The sequence below is a fragment of the Nanorana parkeri genome, unplaced genomic scaffold (genome assembly GCF_000935625.1).
Source record: "Nanorana parkeri isolate BGI_ZX_2015 unplaced genomic scaffold, ASM93562v1 scaffold451, whole genome shotgun sequence".
NCBI lineage: Eukaryota > Metazoa > Chordata > Amphibia > Anura > Dicroglossidae > Nanorana > Nanorana parkeri.
The window spans coordinates 223,922-249,607 of NW_017306719.1; the positions used below are offsets into that span (position 1 = coordinate 223,922).

General features: G+C 40.3%; 1 protein-coding gene across 1 annotated transcript in view; it reads left to right on the top strand.

The window, feature by feature from the left end:
* The first annotated feature begins 9,158 nt into the window (after positions 1-9,158).
* LOC108790129 (collagen alpha-1(XXI) chain-like) overlaps positions 9,159-25,686 on the top strand; it is a 74,219-nt gene continuing 57,691 nt past the window's right edge. The window contains exon 1 of the mRNA XM_018560338.1: positions 9,159-9,186. Within this exon, the coding sequence (XP_018415840.1) occupies positions 9,159-9,186 (28 nt within the window). The remainder of the gene's footprint in view (positions 9,187-25,686) is intronic.

Consider the following 25,686-nt stretch of genomic DNA (forward strand, 5'->3'; position numbering starts at 1 on the left):
GCAACATATCCACAAAATAAATGAAAACTCCAAAAATACTAAACCCGTGAGACAAAATCCAATTTTTAACCCCTTCATGAAGAATGTAAAAGAAACCTTAATAAAAAACCCAGTTTTGTAACTTAGACATGTGTTAGTAAAACGGTCCCTATCTTTGCAACTACTTTATTTATAAACAATTTGATAAAGTAGGGTCTATTTATAAACAATTCATAGAGCCATTCCCATGCAAATCGCTGTCAATGCTTGTTCAGTGTGAATGGAAGAAAAAAACAAAATCATTCTTAGTATATTTTCTTTTTGCGTTAGATGTAATATTTGGTAAATACCACATTATGGCCACTAGATACAGATCGCATAGGCAATAAGTATTGTCCCCAACCCTACTACTAAAGAAGAAGTATCACTAAATGTTTTACATTTTTTATTTCATCTGCTAGGGGACCAAGTGCATATAACACTAAATCCCATTCAAATCTGTCCAGCCGTTTCCAAGCAGTAAGGTCGGACAGTTTAAGCACTTCTGTCTAACCACGCTGCTAGCAAGGAGACGTAATTTCGAGTGACAGTGCTGGTCTATGGCAGCAGGAGCCACTCTAGAGACCAGCGCTGCCATTCATAACAAATGTGCTGCAGGCTATGATCTATCTGCCGGGCTTTGTATTTACAAGATCTTTTATGAATAAAAACTCAGTGCTGTCGTGGCCAGTACAGTGTATGACACAGCCAGTGGCGTAACAATCGCCATAGCGACCCAGGCGGCCGCTATGGGGCCCGGGCACAGTGGAGCCCGGCCAGGGCCGCTATGGCATGTAAGGGTGCTGGCTGTCACTGACACAGCTCAGCAGCGGCCGCGGCGCATCTCCCCTCAAAGCCACTGCGGAGCTGTGTCAGTGACAGCCAGCCGCTGCGGCAGATGAGAGCGGTGTTCGGAAAGAAGGAGCAGGCGGGGCCCGCCTAAGAGCAACCCCGCCTCCTCTTACATCACTGGCCAGCGACCTAAGAGCAGGTGGGGCCAGTGATGTAAGAGGAGGCGGGGCCCGGCGACCACAGAGGCGGACAGCGCTGACAGGTAAGAGATCTCAGACCCTGCAGAGCCCACTATAGAGAATCTATGGTGGGCTCTGCAGGGTCACTCTCCGGTGGGCTCTGCAAGTGGCATAACTAGCAATCACGGGGCCCCATACAAAATTTTGCTATGGGGCCCTGTGATTTCTAGTTTCGCCCCTGGACACAGCCCAAACATTGCTGAGCATTCATTCATAAAAATGCACTCACAGTTGCAGGGCTGTGTGACCTATCTGCCAGGGCTGCTTGTAAACACAGCCCTGGCAGATAGATCACAGCCCCACAACACTGACTGATCTGTTATGAATGAACAAGCGCTGTTAGGACCAGTGCAGTGTATGACACAGCCCCGACAGCAATAAGTCATTCATAAAAGATTACTAGGCTATTATATATCTGCTGAGTGTGTGATTTTCCAGCATCCCCGACAGATAGCTCACATAGTACTCCAGCACTTTTTTGAATGAACAATCAGTACAGTTGGGTCAAGTGCAGTGTATGACACAGCCCTGACAGTGCTGAGCAATTCATAAAAGATCACTCTTCTGCTGCAGGGCTGGGTGTTTACAGGGAGCCCCAGCTGATAGATTACATAGCCCTGCAGCGCTCAATGATCTTTTTTGAATGAACAATCATGCTGTATGTTAACTAGCAGCCGGTAGCTCTATCTTAGAGTCCTGTAGTGCTGATTGTTTATTAATTATAGTAAACAGTCAGCTAAGAGAGGGGCAGGGGTTTTAGTGCATGCTGTACCTTCTGGCTACTGATCCAAATGGGACCAAGTGGTATATGTATTTGATCCCCTGGTGGATAAAATAATTTTTTTTTTTGTAAGACTTCTTTAAGATCTAGCCTGTGTCTAAAGCTGCCCATACACCTTACAATTATCTGCAGATTTTCTGTGGTCAGATGGAAAAGGTGCAACAGATTCCTCCATCTACACTAAACTGTGTGGATGGAGTAATCTCCACCTGGGCCAATCTGTTGCACTTTTCCATCTGACCACAGAAAATCTGCAGGTAATTGTAAGGTATATGGGCACCTTTAGTCATAGAGGTGAGATGTCTGCTTCAGGGATTAACATCCTATGTTCCAAATCAAGGTGATTACTATGTTTGAACACAGTATTTCCTCAAGAATGTGCGTGACAATATCTTTAAGTTACTTTAATGCAATCATGCGCTGATTTATTTTACAGAACCTAATTGGACTCTAAAATACATTAAATAACAGCATGTCAAGCCTAGCTTTCATGCTTACTGGGAAGATTATAATTATTCCTGAAGAGCTGATTTGTTGTTAGTGATACGTATAAAACATTTATCCAAGCTGCTGTGCTGTCTACCTTTCTTTAACATTTTATTTGTTTTATACCGAAAATAAACTTTGTAACTGTTTAGAAATACCAAAGCATTTTATTTCATAATAGTCTGTTTTTACAGTCAATGAAGCAAAGTTAAACAATACTTTCATTTTTTTTTGCATTTGAAAAGAAGGATAAAAAAAATAATAATAATATGTGTCTCCCCCTCCCCACTTCAGTAACTATAAAGTAAAATAAACAGTCTGTGATAGTCATGATGAGGATTAACTTTGTATTACCAGCCAGTTGAATATGTATGTTTCTGTGTAGATGTATAAATGAAGCTTATCAATTTAATGAATGTAATGGCAGCAGGCCATGTCTTCAGAAAACCTGAGCAGAGACCATAGAAACTTTATGAAGAGAATTGATCAGAGCTGGAGCATAAAAAATATGGAGCTTCTCGGCCTTTTGGCGAAGATCAAGTGTAGTATCTGTTCTTATCAGTTTAATATCTGATACGTCCCCTATCTGGGGACCATATATTAAATGGATTTTTAGAACAGGGAGATGGAAGAAGAGCTTGCTCTGTCCACTCCACGCATCGACCTGGTATTGCAGTATATCCAGGACCGGTGCACCAAAAAAAAATAAAATATGGAGCAGTTGTGCATGGCAACCAATCAGCTTATCTCTTTCATTTTCAAGTCTTAACTGAACAAACTGAAGAGAGGAGCTGATAACTGGTGATAGCCATTACTCACTGACCACGCTCACTTTGTCCCTGTGATTTTACTTTGCCCCTGATTCATCCTAAACAAGGTGCTTCCTAAGGTAATGTGATCTCGCTTGCAGGTTGGGACATTGCATATCTCCCAAGTTTCTGAGATGAGAAAGAGGGACACCTTCCAGCACAATATATCTAGGCAATGGGCTCACTCGTGCCATGTCCTCAGTTATATGGACCATTAAGAATTTATAAGCCAAAAATGATTGGGTAAACCTAGAATTGTTCTATTTTCCACTATTACTTTTCCTTTATAATGACTTATACTCCAAATAGCAAATATGATAATTAAGAGGTAGGATGAGGGTTTTTGAGCAGAATTACACTTTTGGTAGTTAAATAAAACTTTTCATAGGTATCTGTACATCAGACCAAAAAGAGGGCCAACTGAGAAGAAAAGAGGGATGGAGGGATTTGGTTCCAAATGAGGGATAGTCCCTCCAAATAAAGGACAGTTGGTAGGTATGGAGCACAACATAAAGACATAGAAGCCAGTTTTACATCTATAGTTTAAAAGCAAAGTGTCTGTGTGACATCAACTAAATGTAAATCTGAAATGCATGATAAGCAGATTCCTACAGAGTTTTAAATTGTTTGTTTACCCCTCACACCCACACCCACATACAGTACATATAGGAATGATTTTTTTTTTTTATAAAAGGTCCTCTCTTAGTTGGGATCACCATTATTTTCCAATGATGTAATCCAGTAGGGGTCACAGGGAAAGCAAGGCCAGCCTAGAATTTCTTTTTTTCCAGCATGGACTGTAGCTCTTCTTTAGAAACTCCCACACATTTCCAGGCAAGCTAGGATCTATCATTCCATCAGCATGTTAAGGGTCTTCTCTCAGGTGTACAGTATGTACCAGATATAGCCCCAATGGAGCCATACAGTAAGTATCTGTTTAGGATGCTCAACCTTCCACAGTTCTCTAGGGAGTGTTGATCTACTCTGAGACAAACACTCATTATTTATCATCACCCACAAAAGAGAAACCTTGACTGGAAAACTTATTTCAGACCACCTTGTCACTGGCTTCTAGAGTTTCTGTACAGAGATCGTAACAGAGATGCTAACCAGTTACAGAATACCAGGGTGTGTGACATGCATATATCAGCCATTCTGCTTTCCAGTCTGCTGAACCTGATTTTACTCCCACATCCTGAAATATATAGCAAAACCATTGACTATTATCTATGGGAGGAGGGATGCTTAAAAACATAAGGCCACCCTCTCAAAACATCAACACCTGCATCGGGTTCTTACACACCTCATTGACCCAGAAGTATGTGAACTGTTAAATGGCTCCTCTCGCCAAATGGCCATTCCACAAGTAGTGTTAAAAATTGCCAGATTTGAAAATGATTTTAAATAGTTTCCTCGTTCTCCAATTTTCTAAAAAAGCCAAAAATTAATCTCACTGAGATTATAGTAATGTTTCCTATGGATCAGGTATGACATTAACCAAATGTTAGATGAGGAGCATGGGAATTTCACAGGATGTCTCACTCAGGAGCAGATTGGACTAAAGCTAGCCATATTTAACTTGATTTCTCTTGTTCAGCCCCATGGGCTGAATGATAGAAATCGCTTGCATCCTCCATCCATATGAGACAGCATGGATAGAAGTATCTCTACCTGATGACTATTTATTCAGGTAGCCGGCACCCACAGCTGATTGAATACCCAAACAGTGACAGAATATGATTGGATACATTCACTGTTTAACCAACCATTTTTTACCTGCCTCCTTCGATTTTGTAATCCAAGTTTGTTAGTGCTGACAAGGCCACCCACTGCTCAAATTATGTCCATTTCAGCAGGAATCGTCCAAAATCTGAGCTGCGTATGACCAGCTTAACAAATTCATTTTCTTTGTTAATTTGTGCATTGGATCCTGATTTTATTGGGATTTTTAAGGGGGCCTCTTAATAAAAACATATATATTCTTGGTTTTAAGTCTTTTTTTTCTAAGCTTTTTCATTGTACAAAGCATGAGTTAAAAAATACATATATATTCTGCAAGAGTTGGCGTCCAACTAGGAACCTGTAATGCCTTACACACATATAATCTAAACTCTTTTCAATACTTGTAAACAGGGTTTCAAGATATTTATATTACTTTAGGGAAGGCAATGTTTCCACCTGCAACTAAAAGAACATTCCACAGTCCTTCAGGACTACCATGGCCGCAGGTTTAAAGGTCCCTGTCTATATTCTCACGCTTCATACTCAAAAGAAACAGAGTTAAGGGCCAGCTGGAGTTTACAGCTGGATGAGGCTAAAAGGACAACATTATCTGCAAATAGGAGATATACCAAAACCCCTTGAAATCTAGTTGTATTTCTAACATATATTAGACAAGACATGCAGTTTTTTTATTGCTTCCATCAGCATTTCTATGGCTAATTTTGCATCCTAATGGAAATTATATAAGGTTAAGATGTGAAAAAAAAAAAAAAAAACTGACATCTACTCACTCTCTGTCAGAGCTTTTGAAGACTTTATAACATAATAGCTGTTGTGTTTATCTATTCTTACAGCATTGCCTATAGACCTGCAGTTGCTGGAATACTTAGCAGTGAAAGTGAGAGCTGGCTTACCAGTGACCATCAGATACAATTATGTTTGACACCATGAAAGGTGATATTATTGGACATTCAGTTTAGCTTTTGGCAGCATCTATCTGAACAAGCAGCAACACGTGAAATAACACCCAGATGTGCGTTAATTTCCATTTTCCTCCTAAATATTTGGATTGTGCTTACATGATGTTACACCGTGAAGGATATATTGTATGAGCAATTTGGCAACATTCGGTATTAAGTTCATAGTCAAGGCGTTTGCCTTTTAAGTTGTTCTAACATTTGTTTTGCTATTATTTCAATTGATAACTTTAGTTTTCCTTTAATATTTTCTTTTAAATACATGTGATAGAGATCAACCTAATGTATATAATATTATCAGTATTGTTTGTTCATATGCAAAATGTGTAATATACATTGGGACAACAGTGCTATTGTTTTGCATTGCAAAATGTTACTATCTGCTTAACCCCTTTGCTGTCGGGCCCTGCTCTTGGCTTTTAACCTCAAGTGGCTGGCCCATTTTTGATATTTTTCCCTTTATTATCATGTGTCTATATTGTTTACTTACAGCTTTAACCCCTTCATGACTGAGGCCTTTTTTTCATTTTTTGCACCCATGTTATATTCCACATTTTAGGCCTGAAAATTACTTAAAACCCCCACACATTATATATTTTCTGAATGCCAAGACCCTATACAATATAATGGTGGTAGTTGCAAATTTTTATGTTGCGCAATATTAGCGCAACTCCTTATTAAACCCCAAAATTTAGTGATAAATTTAATTAAATGCCCCAAAACACAACAAAATACCCATTTTTTAAATGAAATATAAAAGATGAGGTGACAACGAGTAAAACGATACCCAACATGCCCAGTTTACAAATTGCGTGCGTTCGTGAAACGGCGAAAAACTGCAGTACCCCAAAAAGTCCACAGAAGACGCTTTAAAAGCCCCCACAGGTCATCTATTTAGAGATACCCCAAAATACAAGCCCTAGAAATATTGCTCTCACTCCGGCGTGCGCGGCGATACCCAACATGTGTAGCGCGTTCGTCGTTTTCATACGTAGGCGCACCCGACGCGTGTTTACGTGGCGACGCACGTGCTCGCGGGGGACTTTAACATTTTTTTTATTGTTATTGTTAGATTTATTTATTTTTATTTTTATTTTAAAAACTGTTTTTTTGTTTTTTTTTAACCTTACTTTGACTGCTATCACATGGGGGGGGGGGAGGGGCTTACAAGCCCCCCATGTGATAGCAGATGGTGGTGACAGGTACTCTTTATGGTGATGCTGGGGGTCCAAAAGACCCCCAGTGTCACCTTTACACTGGAAATAAGCTATTGAGTCCCTTCTTCGGGACACAGAAGCGATCTGGCAACAGGTGAGTCGAGAGTATCGCTTCTGTTGTAAAGCCGACAGTCGGCTCTACAAGTTTAAACAGACTCCCGGCGGCAAAAGTCGCCGGGAGTCTGTTTAAACAGCCCCGATGCTGGCGACGTACACTGTACGTCGTCAGTCACGAAGGGGTTAAAAGTGTGTATATTATCCCCTCAAACCATACATTATTCTGAAAGTACAGGACCTGTAGATGGCGCTACTGATTTTGTACATCATGTGATATTTGAGCAAAGGTTTATCAAAATATTTTCTATAAAAATACACTAAAATAATTATTTGGGCACAAACACAACATAACTTACAAAACTGTTAATCAATAACAAATCTTTGTACATTTTTAAATTGTGCCTTTTTGCACAACAGTGAACATTGAGAAGCTGTAATTAAGCAACTTAGTCTAAAAATCTGGAGGCTGGCTTCACACCTATGCTTTGTGGTAATGTCTGCTGTGTGTTGCAGTGCCATGCATTTTTAATGGCTTAACCATTGTACCTTGCAGTGCACCTAATTGCCAGTGCATTTCAGCACATCACAATGCCCATATCTTACATAGAAAAAAGTTAATGCCTGATATTTGTGAGTTGTGGTGCACTGGCACCCTATTCAACATTAATTGGCTCCAGTCAATCAATACATGTTAAAAGGACATGGTCACATTCGGGGCAAAGTGACAGTGTGTGTAAAAAGGCACCTTACTCCCTGACCTTGTACTTTCCTTTCTAGCAATCCCCTGCTGCTTCTTCCTCAGTTGCACCAAAATAGTTTGCTGGTGTCTGTGATTGAGGCACAAAAGTGTGAAGGCAGCCTAAAATTTGTCCTCAGTCTAGATTCACACTTGTTTGTTGCATGCATGTTAACACGTGCTACGTTGCAACTCACCCCAACATAAAGCAACAGAAAAAAACAAAACATTAATCTTGTATCTATCATGCATGTTGTATAAGCAGTTTAGTATATAGGAGATGTACATAAAGCCCCTTCATGCATTGAGGTCTTTGTAGGTAGGTCTCCGTAGTAGTGAAGTGTATTCATCCTGCCCAAATAGTAACCTGTAGGTCTACTAATCATTCTCCATTATCTCGTTCACCACTCTGAACCAGGGGGAGGGCACTCGACTAGTTCTCCATTTGCAAGGCATGATGATCATTATGGAGGTATGGTAGGTAGGAAGGCTTTTTGTACTTCTTAATGAACAGGAGTCTTATTAACGAGTATAGCTACTGGGTCATCCATTAATTGTGGGATATAACCTTTCGTATTTTCAACCAGAAGGCCCTAATGAAAGGGCATTCCCACCAAAAGTGCAGAAACGTACCTTCCACGTCACATTCCTCACAGCAACCAGAAGGCACGTTAGGATACATGTGGGGTAATTTGATAAGAACCCAGTACCACCTAGAGTACAGCTAATAAACATGTCACTGGCATCCTAGAGCTAGAGGAAACATTTATTTATTTAACTTATTTTTTGATCCTCTGATAACATAACCCCGAGGTCCCTTTCCCACTCTTTTAGAAAGTAGGGGTCAGTTTTCGACTCTAAGCTTAATAATATTTTATATGAGAGTGAGTTTAGCTCTTCTACAAAGCAGAGTTGCTCAAATTTGTCTCTGGTCCATAAAGAGCCCTCCCATTGCATGAAAGATGTGCTGTAATTGGGCATATCTCCAAGTGTTCATGGTAAATGATCCCCAATACTCCATAAGTTTGGCAAGAGGTTTTAGTTTACCATACATAGTCAATTTACTACATCCAGAGGTTCTAATTTGCACCTGCTTTATCCAAAACTGAACAACAGTCTCAGCTGGAGTTGAGCTTTAACTGTTCTAGTAGTTAATTTCCCAGCGGCTAGTACACGTGAAGTCAAGAGTATCACTTGGAATCCAAGTATAATGTAATTTGTCTGCAGCTTTTCGAAGTTGGCGCTGCTCTTCTCCAGGCAACATTTGCACTGCGCTTGTATGTCAGGAAAGTTTGCTTTCATAAAGAAAGGTGTATTGAACACGATGCCAAAAGAGGAAGAAAACTTGGCAAGTAAGACGTTTACCTCAAGGCATTTTATGTAAGTAATACATTCATCAAACCAGTTTAATAGAGTAGAAATAATATTTATATCTTAGGTCCTCTCATCAGTTCTTAAACATTCTTCCAGGTGTGGGAGTAAGATTTAGGAAGCATAGTACAGTGTAAACCATCTTTCAGCTTTCTAGAAAAATCACAGATCTGCCTTTGTGTTTGATAGAAATAAGGCATTTAATTTCAAAAGATGCCAGAAATATGGCACAAGGAAAATGAATTAACTGTGTCCTGTCCAGTCTGTAAACATGGCACAAGGTAAAAATCTACCTCATGGTAGGTAAAGCCTTTGTATTTGTTTTAGTTATCCTATACAACCACTGTATTCTGGAAACTTGCCCACAGGACGTTGTTGCAAGTTAATGCCTGCATGTCAGCTGGGACACACATATATAAAGTAATACATAGTATATCAGAGTGAGAAAAGGCTTTTTTATTCCAATATCTCCTATTGAAATGGAAAGAGGGACACCTTTTTGCACAAACTATGTAGGCAAATGACACACCCCTACCAAGCCCCAGTCATGTACCATGATGAACCATGATGCATTAATAAGCAAATACATAATTGGCTAAACACACAAGTTCTTTTTACCACTAATATTCTTTTTTACTGGATTTTGACAAATGAAATATTATAGAGACTGGGTATAAGGTTTAGCACAGCATCACACCTTTGGTGGTTACATTGTTCATTTTCTGTAAAGATCTATACATCAAACCAAAGAGAGGGACAACTGAGAATGATAGATGGATGGAAACTTTACTACTATCCACAACCAGTGCTGTATTAATAGTGAACTAAGCCCCTTTGTCATAAAAGGGAAGAGAAAAAGCACACAGCCTAGTGTAGTAATTTTAAACACCTTAAATAAAAAGAATATATTACACTCACATACATATTTTGGAAAGCTTATTGGGGATATACCAAATTTCTGTATGCACTCTCGTGGCCAGTGGAAAGTGACAAAGTCGAGAAAAACACCAACCTTAAGCAATTTGATAAAGGAGAGGAATTCCTCTAAATGTGTCCTGCTCCTAGGACACAAATGCAAAAGTGAGGATTACTGCCTGAAGCTTGGTGTGCACTGCACAATGGGCCTGCACCATTACTTTGAAGGTTTTCATCTCTGAATGCTGACTATCGCTTTCCGCTGGCCACAGGACTGCATTGATGAATTCAGATGGGTATATACCCAATAACCTCTGCATAATTTTATCTATGTAAGTACAATATATTATTATTATCAAAGGGGTTTAAAAGTACTACACTAGGTTGATGTGCTTTCTTTCTTCTTTTGTGTCTCTCCAGTAAAAATGTTGGCATGAGAAGGCTTTGTTTATGTCATTGACATTTGCACACACACATTTTTTTATTGTTTTATTAGGGCTCATTCACATGGCGTTCATGATCATACACTGTCTTAATTAGCTGCAAACAGGAAGCCTGTACAAATCAATGACAGGCTGACACTCTCTGCAGCTGTACACAGCTATTTGCAGATAATTAATCAAGGAGTGATTACATGCGGCCAGGAACAGACGAATGGCCATGTACACAGACTGTTTGCATCCAGGGCCATTCCTCTGTCCCTAACCACAGATATTTTCTCCATGTTCACAGATGCATGCAGACAGATGTAAAGTCACTCAGACTGTTACTTATTTGTATAGGCTAAGCTGCTACAGCTAATTAGAAATGCCTGTCTCTATCTACCACAGAAATGCACTGATCTGGGTGGTCTACTGCCCAGGATGGCCCTGTGAATGAGCCCTAAATTGTTTTCTTATTATAGCACTTTGTAAGTGTCGTTTGTAGCAACAAAGGAAGTTTCTTGTGGATACCCAGGGTAAGAATCAGTAGGTGCTGCTAGGCAACTGTTTTTTCCCTTTGTCATAAACCATGTTCCATGATTGTTCATAGATACATGGGAACCATACTGAGTCATTGTAGGCATCTTGTTCTCTACCTCATACATAAGCCTGCCATTTCACTGCACAGCACACAAATCAAAAAAGAAGTGTTGGTATCTTAGCTACAGTCAGAAGGGATGAGCTTGGGTTTGGATCAAATCCAGTCCGAACCTGATATCCACCAAACCCAGAAGTACCATGGAACCACTTGCCCAATCAGCTGTGGGCTAGGACATTCCCTACCCCGCACCTGAACATAGACAAAGGTGCAGGGTACTTGTGCTTATGTGCTGATACTGATGACATGGTCCTCTAGGGTCAATGCCATTGACCAAATATAGCCATTTGCCCATATAAGGTCGAAGACATCACAGCATGCTGACCCTTTGCTTCTGTGCAGATGCAGGCGGTGCATTTTCTGGTTGCAACTGGATGGGCGGAAGTAGAGAGAGCTTTCTTCCATGTACAGGGGAGTCTCAGTTCGGTTGGAACCTGAGCTCATCCTAAACAGTCAGTGGGCAAGTCTTCTTTAGTTTGTAGATTGGTGGAGAAAAAACAATGTTGCATAACAAAAGATTAATTATTTAAAGTGAAAATACTTTTCTCATGAATTACATTGATTGATAGGTTTATTTTGCATTAAGATGTGAAAGCTTTACATTTTATTTTCCGAATAATAGTACTGGCTAGGTATTTTGTCTTGTGATACTGACTTCATAGATATAAGAGACAATTACAATATAACAAGGAGCATTGTGTAAAGCTCCAGTTTTGGATAGTGAGGGACATTGTTAGAATCTATGCTGTCTGCAGGGCCGAATTCTCTGGAGCCTGTAGGCAGAGAAATCTGAATCGCAACCCCCATCTTTTCCGATGCCTGCGTTGCCTAGTGGGAAATCCGACCCTGGCTGTCTGTACCCCTGTTGAGCAATATTTTCCCGACATCCCGTCCCAGTGGCGTTGGAGATCTCTCTAATGAGACAAACACATAAAGCCCATTCAGGTTTTTATTGTCCGACACTTTCTGTCCTAATAATGGTGGTCACCAGGAGGTAACAAGAAATCTTGCAACAGAGACCGAGACAACAATGAAAACCTGACAGAGATTTTTGCTGGAGAAACTCTTTAAAGGGCTTACCATTTATAGTGCGAAGATCAGTTTCTGCAAAGTTATTTCAGAACATACAGCAGCAGAATGTCTGTAAGGGCTTGTTTTAAGCCCTTTACTTATTCAAACATTAAAAACAAACATCTTTTTTTCCGGACCCCTTGCAGAAAGCACATTATATACTGTGTTTTACTATGCTTCAGCTATTTCAAATAGTAGTTTGTGCATTCTTCTTTCAATGTCTTTGCACCCAATAAGTGTGTTTTGTCTTTGGTGTTTGAGCATGGCTTACTGTCTGGGTTTTCATGTGAGGGCAAATCTCATTTAATAAAAAGGTAAAGTGAGATTGGCCAGTGTAGCTTCAGCCCTCAGCTTCCCAACACTGTGGTATGAGAAACATGTTCTGAGTATTTAAACCAGTGCAAATATTGTATGATTCTTAAGTAGATAATGATCAGACATGAAAACCTATTCATGTCCTGAACATGTGTGCAGGAAATTTGAGGATTTATCTCATCCACATGCCATGTCTCCCAAGGAGGAAGGTGATTTACAACATGCTTATGATTATAGGGTTAGCAATGTACTGTGTGCAATGCCTCATGCACATGGTGATCGAAGCTGTGTCAGGGGATTCCTACCATGAGAACCTGAGGATTCTTGCAGCAGGAATCCCAGGCATGTCCATATAGATGCGGCCATTCAAGTAAATGACAGGGTGACAGCAGCAGCATCTGTCAGTGGTGGTCCTCATGTAATCATGTGAAGTGCACCCCTTACGGAGCAGCATACAGTAATAAAGCAATGGATATCCCTGTGTTTCCTGAACAACAGGGAGAGAGGTTGAGGGTTAGGATTATCCAGGCTGATGTAGACTTTTTTAAGTGGCAGGGTATAATAGCTATCTCCATTCACAGCATGAAGAACACCTGGCACAGCAGCACTTGAGGTAAAAGTCATCAGCCCTATTCATCCTTCTCATCAGAAGTAATCATTGGGCCTCCAGCCTCAGTGTAAGCACATGCCTAGTCCCCAGGCTTCAGGCATAGCCATCTCAGACAGTCCATAGCAGCCTCCCCCCCAGGCAGGGCCCAGGGGAGGAAGAGAGAGCTCACATGGTCCACCCCAAGTATTTATCTCCTCCCCCAGCATGCACCACTGGCCATCATCTAACAGTGATTGGCTGGAGAGGGATATCCACTCATAGCAGTCCCTAATTGGTTGCTCTGTTCTGTGACCAGGGTACACCCAGCAGCAGACAGATGCAAATGATGACAGATTGATTAGGGGAAACCAAATGAACATTGACTACAAATCAGGTGCGTACACACCTGGGATAACTGCCACAAGAATCTGCATGTTTTTGCTACACGAATCCACAGCTGCAGCTCTGATTGCAGTGTGCATGAGGCCTTATAATAATCATTATCATCATGTTTTCATCATCATCAATCAGCACATACACTCAATTGGTTTGTAAAGAAAGCAAGAAAAGAAAACCTGAAGTGTTACAAATACAACAAATCAGATGACAATGGGAATTGGATTGGTTGCTATGGACTGCATTGCCATTGATTGTTTTATTACTAAATGTAATGTCTATATAAACCAAGTCATCAAAATATTATGTTCATGTAATCTGAAAAGGCATTCTCAATATTTTTAAATCTAAAGCTTTCATTACAGTATTAACTGGTGCTCTTGTTATGAAGGCCCTACAGTGATATAATTTAATGAGAATCTGTTATTGTAATAAATTTAAAAAAACAGCTATATACATAAAATGCAGGCGCCAGCAGCATCCCAAAATCTTCTGCAAGGTAACATTATCCATTCTTGCAAGCAGGCATTCCATCATGAGGTTGTCCATCATCATAGCGATGGGTCCACACTAACTGGAACTATCAGAATCGGCCACGATTTGGCTGTGGTAGGCCAATCTGGGAGGCCAAAAGAAAGAAAAGATCAAAAGTTCTATAAAGCGGTAATAGCACAAAAGAGTGGAGTAAAAACAGAGAATTCATTTTTGTCATGGTAGGGATAAATAGAGAGTCAAAAAGACTATCTGTAACATTGTATATAGAAAGTGGGATGATAATATTATAGAAAGTTCATAGTTCAGAATCTGAATAGGCCTGTAGATCTAACACTTTGCTGCTAATGAGTCTCTGGGAGGAACCCCCTCAGGCTCCCTGACAAGACCCTGTAGACTTTTGGCTATAGATAATCTCTTATCACCTTACATGGGGGAAGGCATCAAAACAATCCTCAAGAATCTACGACTGCTGGGCACCAAACTGTCTGAAATCACTTCTCACATTCTAATGATCAGAGGGAATATGTTTTATCTCTTGTAAGATCCAAAATAGGCAAATATCCAAAAGATCCAGTCGTGTGGAGACGGGATATAAACTGGCCATACACCAGTAGAATTGTTTTGATTATTTCCATTTGTGAAATGGTTCAATTTTCTAATGGTTAGTGGGGTCAAATCGATCATCTTTTTTGACTGTAGGGATGAGGCAAGTCCAAAGAGCAGGATGGAAAATTTTTATTGTTTTTTTTTCTTAAAGAACTCCAGGATTCTTTCAAATTAACCCTTAGCAGTGGGGCTACCCCCACACCACAAGGGTTAACTGCTTATTTTGGTCCCGGGCTCTGGCGGTCTAAGGAACCGTGATGTCGTCATGTCTAATGCAGATCCATTAGACGTGAGGACACAAAGGGACATACTACAGCCGGAGTGGAGGGAGAGAGAGGTGAGCGGTCACTGCTGCAAGGTTGAGGATCAGTCATATAGATCAACTATATAAGATATCAGATATCTTCTTTATTTTTGCCCCTAGACCGAAATGAGCACTTAACCCTTGCAGTGCGGGGGTAGCCTCATTGCAAGAGTTGATAAAAAATACCTGGAGTTACTTTTTAAGGAGCAAAATTTCCATTCGGGAAAATCGTACATATTGTAATGCACATGTACTATGCAAAGTTTCATTCAGAATTAGAACTTTCATGATCATGAACATCCATTCTTTAAAACTATTTTGTATGGTATAGGAACGCAAGAAGAAAACAATACAAAAATAGGTTTTTGTAACATTCAAAATTGGATTTATAAGTAGATTCCACTGTATTTTATAGTCCGCAACAGCCTCCTGGGCTGATAAACATATGATTTATATATAATATACTTCTAGATATGCAATATGTTTTTAATATGCAATATGTTGCAATATGTATGCAATATGTTTTTAAAGTGGACCTGTACGTTTGTCTACGTTATGTATGACCTTTACGTTATGTTTTTAAAGTGGATCATTAAAATAAACACAAACACACCTTTAGAAATGTTTAGTAATGGCAATCTACACACACATACTTCTAGATAAATGCCGTCTTTTTATTCTTTGCATACCTTATTTTTCTTTTCTTCCCCAGTCTTCTGACAGTGGCCATTTTTACAAAGGGCAGATTACCAAATCTCCCATTACTTCCTGGAACTCTGGCACTTGTGACTAGGACATGTGACCATGTAAATCATCTTAGGGGAGGAAAATGCCTTTCCCCGAAATCTCATGAGATTACAGATGAGATTTCCCAGCAATGCTCTGCTGATGTAACCTTACCAGGATGCAACCCTTGGGCACTTACATCATTTGTGCCAGAACTGGACCAGGAAGTAGATAAACTCTACTTGTAAGTAAATGAAAAACAAGTTTATTTAACTAATGAATGTAATATGATTTTAAATCAGCATGCAGAGCTGCATGCTGATGTGATTTTTAGTAAAAGGGGGTAAAGGTCCACTTCAAATATAATAAACTTTGCTTTGTATTTGTTTTGATTGTTTTCACAAGCATATACAAGAAAACTGTATAATACACTTGGTATTCCATTCAAGTAGCAGGTCTGAACAAAATCTTAAAGGCTTTCGAATGATATTAGCTGAATTGTGTGAAGATCAAATGACCTGACAAACGATTTTTCAGAATGTCAAATGAAAGTTTGAAAGAAATTCTATTTCTGTACAGCAAGTATATATTCCTTCTGACAGTATGAACTATGACCTGCATGAAGATACATAATGGCATGTCCTGTCCTTATAGAACCACCTAGGGGCTGAGTAAACAATTATAACGACTCGACCCTGGCAGTCAGGTCATGTTTGGACTTGCGGATAAAGGGATGATGTTCTGATGTTGGAAGTCCTAACTCCAACCCAGCCATCAGAACCATCTGGCCTACGTAACCTGTGCCTCCTATGTTTATCTTCTAAAAACAGCTTTTTTCTTAACCTTCCTGCCTCAAACAAGAATCTTTCTGCAGTTAGCACATTGCTCTCTTGACATAGTAGCAGAAGGATATTAGCCCTCTACAAAACGCTCAAACATCTAAATCCCATTGTATTCAATGGTCTCGTCCCCACCTTGGCGTATTTCCGCCCGTCCCTAACGCGCTACAAAACGGCCCACGCCTGAAAAGGTACATGTACTACTTTGGGCCGTTTTGTTGCGCGTTTCCATTGGGATACAGCCAAGTAGCCTTCGGAAACGCGCAACTTTTTTACCGCGAATCGCGGTAAAAAAACGTGCGACGGACGTGCATATGCAATATGCCTAGGTGTGAACGAGACCTTAGAGTGTATGTGCTGTTTTCAGCTGTTTCCTGCATCCACATTGGGGAGCTTTTGGTGATAATTTGCCAGCATACTGGTCATTTTCCAAGAGTGCACAATGGCTGACGATAGTAATACATTTATTACTATTACTACTACTAATAATAATAATAGTATTGTCTTCCCTAGTTGGAAAATAACATATTCCCTCCAGGTAAGCAAGACCCAGGGCTTGTTTACCTGAAATAATCAGGATAATAGACATTTATGGGGATATTTGGGATCTGTGGCCCAGAGCTGCAAAATGATAGGCAATAAAGAACTAGTGATAACAGATCAATGTTCAAAGAACTGATGAATCATTGCAAGGACTGGGGAGTGGGGATTGTGAAAGCAAGGTAGATCAATGGATATAGAATATAAAGGAAGAGTTGAAGTCGAAGCGTGAAAAGATGGAGGTGGAAAATGACCATTGGTGAGGTATGGAAAGCAAGCCAAGACGAGCCTACAGCCCTAAAGGAGCTGAAGCACTGTGGAGTAATCAGTAGTAAGCAGTGCTGTGCTGTAAATATTACTATTTATTCTATCCACATAATCAGGGATGATTACTAAATGACACTATCCATATATAAGTATTTTGTGCTAACTCTGAAAATGATTACATCATTATAATCTAATCATCAACGAAGGTAGAAGTTTGTTTTTTATCCATGAATATGTTTTAAGTCATATCTTAATTATATTTATTTGCAAATGCAATTGGTAAATATGCATTTGTTGATGTTACTTAACACTATTAAGTCATCCTTTGAAATAACAGTTGTCAGACTACATCTTGGTTTTTATTTCCATTACATATTGGCTTTTCCAGTATACAGCATGTATGTACAGTCTTACTTTATGTATCTTATAACATATTACATATTGTTATGTTTACATCATTTTATCATTACAGTAAATGGCTATGTCTTGTACTTCTTAACACTTCTTAACAAGTGACAGAATATACTTTTTATTTGACTCTCTAACAGTGGTACTGTGTATGCTTTGTACCTACATAGTTTAAAGGTTACCGTAGACACAATCAGCCTCATTAAATTAGAGTTCTGGTTATAAAGTTCATTATGCAATTAGAATTCACTTTGCTGAAACCACAACAATACAAGATGGATGTGGATTGTTTGCTGTGGGCTTCTGAACTTAAAGGAGAACTATGGGGTTAAGCAGCTGCTCGCAGTATACTGAGACGCCGCAGCTGAAGCGGATCCCGACAATTATGTCTGGATCCGCCCCACTGCGTGACTGACAGCTGGCTCTGCCTCTAGATAGGCAGAGCCAGCTGTCAGTCACGCAGTGGGGCGGATCCAGACATAATTGTCGGGATCCGCTTCAGCTGCGGCGTCTCAGTATAGCCGCCCCTCCCCCATCCGTTCCGCCAGTCAGCGCTGGCGGATCGGAGCGGGGAGGGGGGAATCCAGTCCCTCCCCTGTCACGGCAGAGAGCTGTGACAGGATCGATAGGTGAGCGAACGCCGGTATATGTTCGCTCACCTACCGATCTACTGAGCCAACCTGTGACAGTCTCATTGTCACAGGTCGGCTAGAACTATGAGGTGAGTGAAAAGCACTCACCTCATAGTTCTCCTTTAAGAATTAGTGCTTACCATGGACCTGAACTCAAAAAGTGAAGATGTGCCATCTTAAAGGGAACATCTCAAAATGTTATTGTACAATAGCAGAAACCTGAAAATGTGCCTTTTGTCTTGAATTACTCCAGAAAGTAGCTGTGTACTTCCTGTGTCTAGGCATCCATGCACCCGGAACCTTATAGCTGTGTATTTGCATTGTGAGATCATCTAAGACTTTTTGTTGCTGACCACTAGTATCCATGTTGGAGAGGAAGCTGTACCTGAGGACCTGCAGTGCAAGTGTCCCCCTGTTCCTACTTCATCTCTTCTGTGGATCGGTACTTCCTCCACCTTTCCTGCTTCTCCTTGGTTAAAACCCCATCAATTATCACATCATCAGTCTTAGGAAGGGGGGCAGCTCTAACATGAGGAAGCAAAGCCCTGCCTTTACTAAGATATTGACCTCCACCCATGGAACCACAGTGCAGAACAAGGCATGGTAGGCCACATTTCAGGTTTCTCTTTAAGATAGTTATTTATGGCCTCCATAAGGTGGCTGCCATTTAAAAAAAAAATCCAGAGCACAGACGTAAACAACTGCATAGGCAGAGGGTCGATGTGTCTCCACCATATCTTGTCTTTAAATTTAGGTTACAGCACTGACATAAACATATAGGAGGTGATTTATAAACGGTTCACATAGAAAATAACTATGCAAACGAGATTCACAGCAAATGTCACCACTAGGTGGAGCTGAGGAGCATAGGAAATTCTCCTTTGGCTCCATCTAGTGGCTATAATATGCTGTGAGTCTTGTTCGCATAGCTGCTCGCTATGTGAAAAGTTTATAAATCATCAACCCCCATGATGATATCTGTCTATGAACACAGCAGGCACCCCTGATAGGTGAATCCTAATGAGTTTTCTCAGATTTCTCAGGTTAGTGAAAGCAGAATTCCAGAGATAAAAAAAACAAATAGCGCAGCTTTTGCTGTAATCAGTCCAGTGCTGTCTGCTTATCCACTAGATGTCATGCCTCACGTGGGCTGAATGTTGGTCTGCGTCATACGGAGGACCGTATGAAGGACTTTGGAAGACTCTTGGAATTCTGGTAGGTATGTCTTATTAAATGAGACCTCACAAGAAGCCTTACAACTTTCTGGCAACTAGAATACTTGCTTCGGTTGAAGTTGACCTTTCTGGTTGTTGATATGAATTACCATAAGTGACTATATAATTTTCTTTAGATGGGATCAAACCTATCTATTGCTATAAGAATAAATGTTGATGTATTTGATATATGCATAGAAAATATTTTTTCACATGCCAAAAATCAATTTCATTACTATGACTTGAAATCCACTAATCATAATGATGCCAACAACAAACAGTAGAAAAAAACATGTTTGTGTTGATTTACCTGCATAGGCAGTCATATATGAACTTAAATCTGCTTCTTTTTATTACCTCTGTTATTATATCCCCATCAGTTTGTATAATCTTTTTGTTTTTTTGTGAGTTATCTAAATCTAATAGATTAGTCGCCTGTATATCTTGTTTATGCAGACCCTTGTAAATAATCATTTCAGTATTTCCTTGCCCCTATGTTCAAATGGTGGGCTGGGTTTGAAATGAGTTGTAGCATGTGACATCAGACAGGTTTAGGCAGTCTGTTTATGTATGACAGAAGAGGGCTTCTAGCATATACTGATCCACAGAAGTGAAACAGCAAGTCAGATTCAGTGACTGCAACAAACTCTCAAAGCACTCAGCCTGCTTTTTACAAGGAACACTCCGGGGATGCAATGAAGTGGCACCTTGCCTAGGGCAGTGCATCATCATTCACAAAGGTGAGTTACTGTTACTTTATGGGATTGATATTGATTAATTTTTAAACATAAGAACCCTAACAATATTTGTGTTCTTTAAATGTACCTTGTAAGTAATACATTTCAGGCAGAATACATGTGTTTTCAATTACCACAGCTTGTTTGAATTTGTAAATTCAAACTGCTATAATGCTGAAGTCCTAGAGTTAAATAGTTACTATGATTAATGTAGAATATTTATGTTTTCAGCAAGAAATCAGTACAAGGGTGAAGTAAGCAATGTGCATGTTGCCAAATATTGGATTCTTATTTTCTGGTTTGTAAAATGAAAGATGTACTATTACATTAATGTATCTATAATTGATCATGGAATTATATAAAGTGGGGTTCTCATTCATGATCTGTAGTGCATTTGAAAGGCAAAGAGCTCACTGAATGATAAAACCAGGTTCATGCTGTTAAAAAACAAAGCCATTTATTATATGCCAGTACAATAATATGTACTTATAGAAGTTGAAGTGAACCTGTGTGGGCCCATTCAGTTTTACCATGCATAAGCCCAGTGCACAGTAGAGCGTGGCACTATGTACAATACATTGCAGGGATATTGATTCATTTAGAATGGCACATCCTTCCTGAGGGTAGCTAGCAAGTCACTCTTGATGCAGTACTCCCCAAAGTAGATGCATTAAAAAAGGATCACATATGTTTTTTGATGTGTTGCCATGCATTGAAATCCCATTTATTCATTATTGGTATTTTATAGCACCAAAAATATACGTACTTTATATACTGCATATTCATATCACTTTTATTTTCTAAGATGCCTATCTCACATGCATATGTACACGCGCTTCCATACCATCAAAAAATATAATATGGACATGAATGTTCAGTGTGAATCTAGAAATATGCAAAGAGCAATTCATGATCACAACCAGAAGAATTACTACAGATCATGGGGCCCCATAGTAAAATTTTTATGGGGTCCCCAGCCACCTATCTCTGCACTTGGAAGAGTCCACTGTGATAATATGTGTTACTGATCTCAATATAAAGTATGACTTAACCAAAAACAGGTAACAGGAGAACTGTCAGCATAGTCAGTACAATACTAGAGACCTTTGCTGTGAATATAATTTGCCACGGAAGAGTATCAGTGCATGAAATTATCATTTGAAGCAAACTACTTGGTCTTCAGTAGCTCACTAGGCCTTGATAAAAGTTCTAAGCTACCCTACCCATTCCACCACCACAGCAAGATGGCAAAACAAGCAACAGCAAAACAAGAACAGTAGTAGCAGCAATAATTATAATAATCATAATGTTATTTTAAAACATCCTTTTTACTGTTCCTGCACATAGTTACCCTATAAGCTAATACAAATTTGTTTAAACGGTGGCTTTTTTGCAGAACCACAAATCTCAGTGGTCTTGTCAGTTTTTTAGCTGAGGAGACAAGCCGAGAATTTTTATAGTGTCAGGATGACTGTGTTAGGCCTACAGGGTTAATTTCACAGTGCTGGTCAGGCTGCAGAAGATGCTCGAAGGCAGGGGTGCTCATTAGGTTGATCGCGATCTACCAGTCAATCGCAAAACACTTGTAGATCGCGATCGGCTCACTGACCTGAGCTCCCTCCCGCGGTACTAGTGTGGCTGAATGTGTCAGATGCTGCAGACGGGAAGGGGTGGGACACCTCTCCCCGTCTGCAGCGTTGGCCACATTTGGCCACACGAGCACCGTGGGAGGACAGGACATCACACATGAGAGGAGACCTGAGAAGCTGCTGCAGTGCAGGTAAGGAATGACAGCCAGGAGGGAGAAGAGACAGCAGGGAGAGAGAGAGAGAGAGAGAAGAGACAGCAGAGAGAGAAGAGACAGCAGAGAGAGAAGAGACAGCAGAGAGAAGAGAGAGCGAAGAGACAGCAGAGAGAGTGAAGAAACAGCAGAGCGAAGAGACAGCAGAGAGAAAAGACAGCAGAGAGAAGAGACAGCAGAGAGAGAGAGAAGGCGAGAGAAGAGAAAGCCAAGAGAGAGACAGCACAGAGAGAGAGATACAGGGGAGAGAGCAAGGAGAGAGAGAGTGCGCGAGAGAGAGAGAGAGGCAGTAGTCCCAGTAACGATTTTAATGTGCTTGTTTTTTTTAACAAAGGTGTTTTTTCGTTGGTAGATCTCATTGAGCTCGTCATTTAAAAAGTAGATCTCCAGACAAAAAATTGTGGGCACCCCTGCTCTAAGGGCAGTAGCATAACTATAGTCATAGTGGCCCACACAGCTGCTATGGATCCTGGGGGTGGAAGGTGGCTCCAACTATAACTAGAATATGCCTGTCAGAATGGCCCAAGATGCTGCCATGACAAGAGGGTTTGGAGACTGCTGCACACATATGCAGACACCTGTAGATGTCTCTACTTCATAATTGCAGCATCCCCCCAAATACTAACAGAGACTCCTAGAAGTACCTTATATGAAATAAATATTTGATACAAAAATGATCAGTTCATAAATGGACGAAACTGATGAGTGGTGAAATTTCAGCAGAATTTTGCCTCCAGGTGATATCAGTGCTTTACTTTTAGCTAAGGAGAATTCTGCATTTGCTCATCCCTCTAGTAATGAGAAATTTCATTCAGGACATTTTTGATAAAGTGCAAAAAAAACTGGAGGCAAATTTTACAGAAATGTTACTGAAGGCAAAATCAGTTTTGCAGGGGTTTCACCACTTGTCCCATCTACAAACAAAATAATGACAATTTTCCCTCTAACTAAGAAGCAGTCTGCTACAAATGAGTATAGAAGGATTATGGAATGAAGGGTTCAATTTCTGTTGTACTGTGTAGAATTGGTAATGCACCTAAACCCTTCAGTTATTTACTTACCAGTGATTCAGTGATCTTTAATGGTAGCTGGGTGGCTGGATTTTCCTGCGCCCCACTAGAAAATGCTGGAGGGGGTTTGAGGGACTGAGAATGGCTTTTACACCATTTCTTCAAGCTCCTGGAGATAGAGCAATGCACTGGCTATGGGTGGAGGTAGGTAGGTTTTAGTACCTCAGCAGCTAAAGCATGCAACAAAGGTGACTATGCAGCAGGGATTCCAATGCAGATGGAAGAACATTGCCACCCTATCAAAAGAAGTGCCTATCCAATGTTTCTACTGGCAGGATCAACAGATATTTATAGAATGTTTCAGGCGGTACATACAGCAACAGGAAGCCCAGTCTTCCTGAGCAGCCTACATCACGTATGTGATTTTATAATTTGACTGTTGTTTTACTTTAATGGCAAAATGGGAGTTCTCGCTGCTCGGTCTTAAACAGTACTGAGATTCCCATGGAGCCTTGTTTTTGAATGGCAAAATATACATAGAAACTTAGAAAAGGATTCACTTCAAACTGCAGCATTTTCTGCTTTTTAAACATCCATCCCCACTTGGAAAATAAAGTATAGAACTAAGTATATACATCTTTACCAATTATGATAGATTCTGAGAGAGTGCCTGTATTTGTCCCAAAAGGCCATTTGGAGGATTTACATGTTTTCGTTCTATCTGAAAGGCCCTTAAGTGTTTCCTTAACAATTTTCAGAAGTCCACAGATGACCAGATGTCTTAGGAGATAGAGGCAGAGGTAAACTTGAAAGGGTGAATAGTACTGACCTCTCACCCTCAACAATAAATCAGTATAGACTGAGGACAAGGCCTAAATTTCTAGAGCTCATCATCCTGTAAAATATGAAAACACTGACAGGCTTTTTTGACCTTGCTGAATTGATGGCCACACTCTCTTCTTATGTGCATTACCTTAGGCAATTGGAGCCTTTACACTGCATTGACTATAAATCATAGGTCCTTTGTAAGAGTAACTTCATTAACTTGAAACATTTGAAGTGAAGACAATCGTTTGCGTCACATATCTACATTCTACATGTTTGCTTAAAAAAACACTGTAATCACAGATGTTTTAGTGATGATTTAAAGGGATATGTCTCTACTGCAGAACTGGGCATTTTACAGCCCATGGACCGTATGCAGCCCTTTGACTGTCTCTGTCCAGAATGTAGTCCGGACACGGACTGATTGCCGACCTATGCTCATTTATGGCTGGCTGAGAGTGGATACACCGACCTCAAATGCCGGTGCATGAACTGCAAGTCATAGCCCAGAGCAGGTTGATGATCGGTCTGTGTGCGGACCGCATTCCTCTTCAGTCGTTGTTTACTAGGACCACTGGCATGCTAGCAAACAATGAGGTCGGGGTCCTCCTCCTCTTCAGTCCTTTGTTGCTAGGAACATTAGGTGGTCCTAACAACCAGTGACAAATGTCTTCCTGCCCCCAGCTTCTCCTCCGTCCTCCTCCTGCAGCTTCACATCCCAGCTCCGGCCTGTGGCCTGTAAAGAAAAAAAAACCGGTATGTACCACACACTTAATATGTCATACTATGTTGGGACAATAAGGCTTTATTCAGAGAGAGAGAGAGAGAGATCACACCTATGCCATGTGATTAATGAGCAGTGTGATTGACTGTATTGCAGCCAGGGGTGCGTTTGGGGTGCCATTCAAATGAATGGCATCGCAACGCACCTGCTGCACTGTAACACATGGTAGGTTCATTGCTCGATACCATGCGTTAATCAGTTCGGCCCTCCGAGTTTCTCATGTGGCCCCTTGAGAAAATTAATTGCCCACCCATAATCCTCTGGTAACTTTTGTGTCTTTTGTTTCATTTAAAATATGGCAGATGTTAATAAAACGAAAGAGCTAAAGGAAAGAACTAAACATATAATGGGGGTGGAATTTATTTTGTAAATGGCCATGCTGAAGTGTTATTAACCGCGATAGTTCCAGTTCCTGTACAATGTCCTCTCTAGTGATGCAATCACTAACCCATACTATTGCTAGAAGAGAGCTATGGTTCATATGCCCACTGACAATGGATAATTCAGAGGTTGAAGGTTGACTACTGTGTTCTACCTGAAATGGAACAGGTAGCAAAAGCAGAGAAAAAAATAACATCTTATGAGTTGGTTGATCATATAGCAGAAACAACAAAGAAAATGAAAACATCAGTTTGGCTCAAACGCATGTTGATTTTTGGTGTCATTGCTTGACAGCTCCAGGGCTAAATCATTGCATAAGTAGTACCTGGAATGTCAGTGGCCCACCACCCAGCCAGTGTGCAGTGTCTCTGTTTGTGAATGACTTATTATAAAATTAGTATACTGTGATGTTATTTTCATGTGAAAGACATAACGCAGAACATTACATAGGTTTCTCTCATGAAATAAGTTTCTTTTCTGTTTCAGATCGCTTGAACCTAAAAAAAAATGAAACCTGCCAGGACATTACAAGTTTTTGCATTCGCA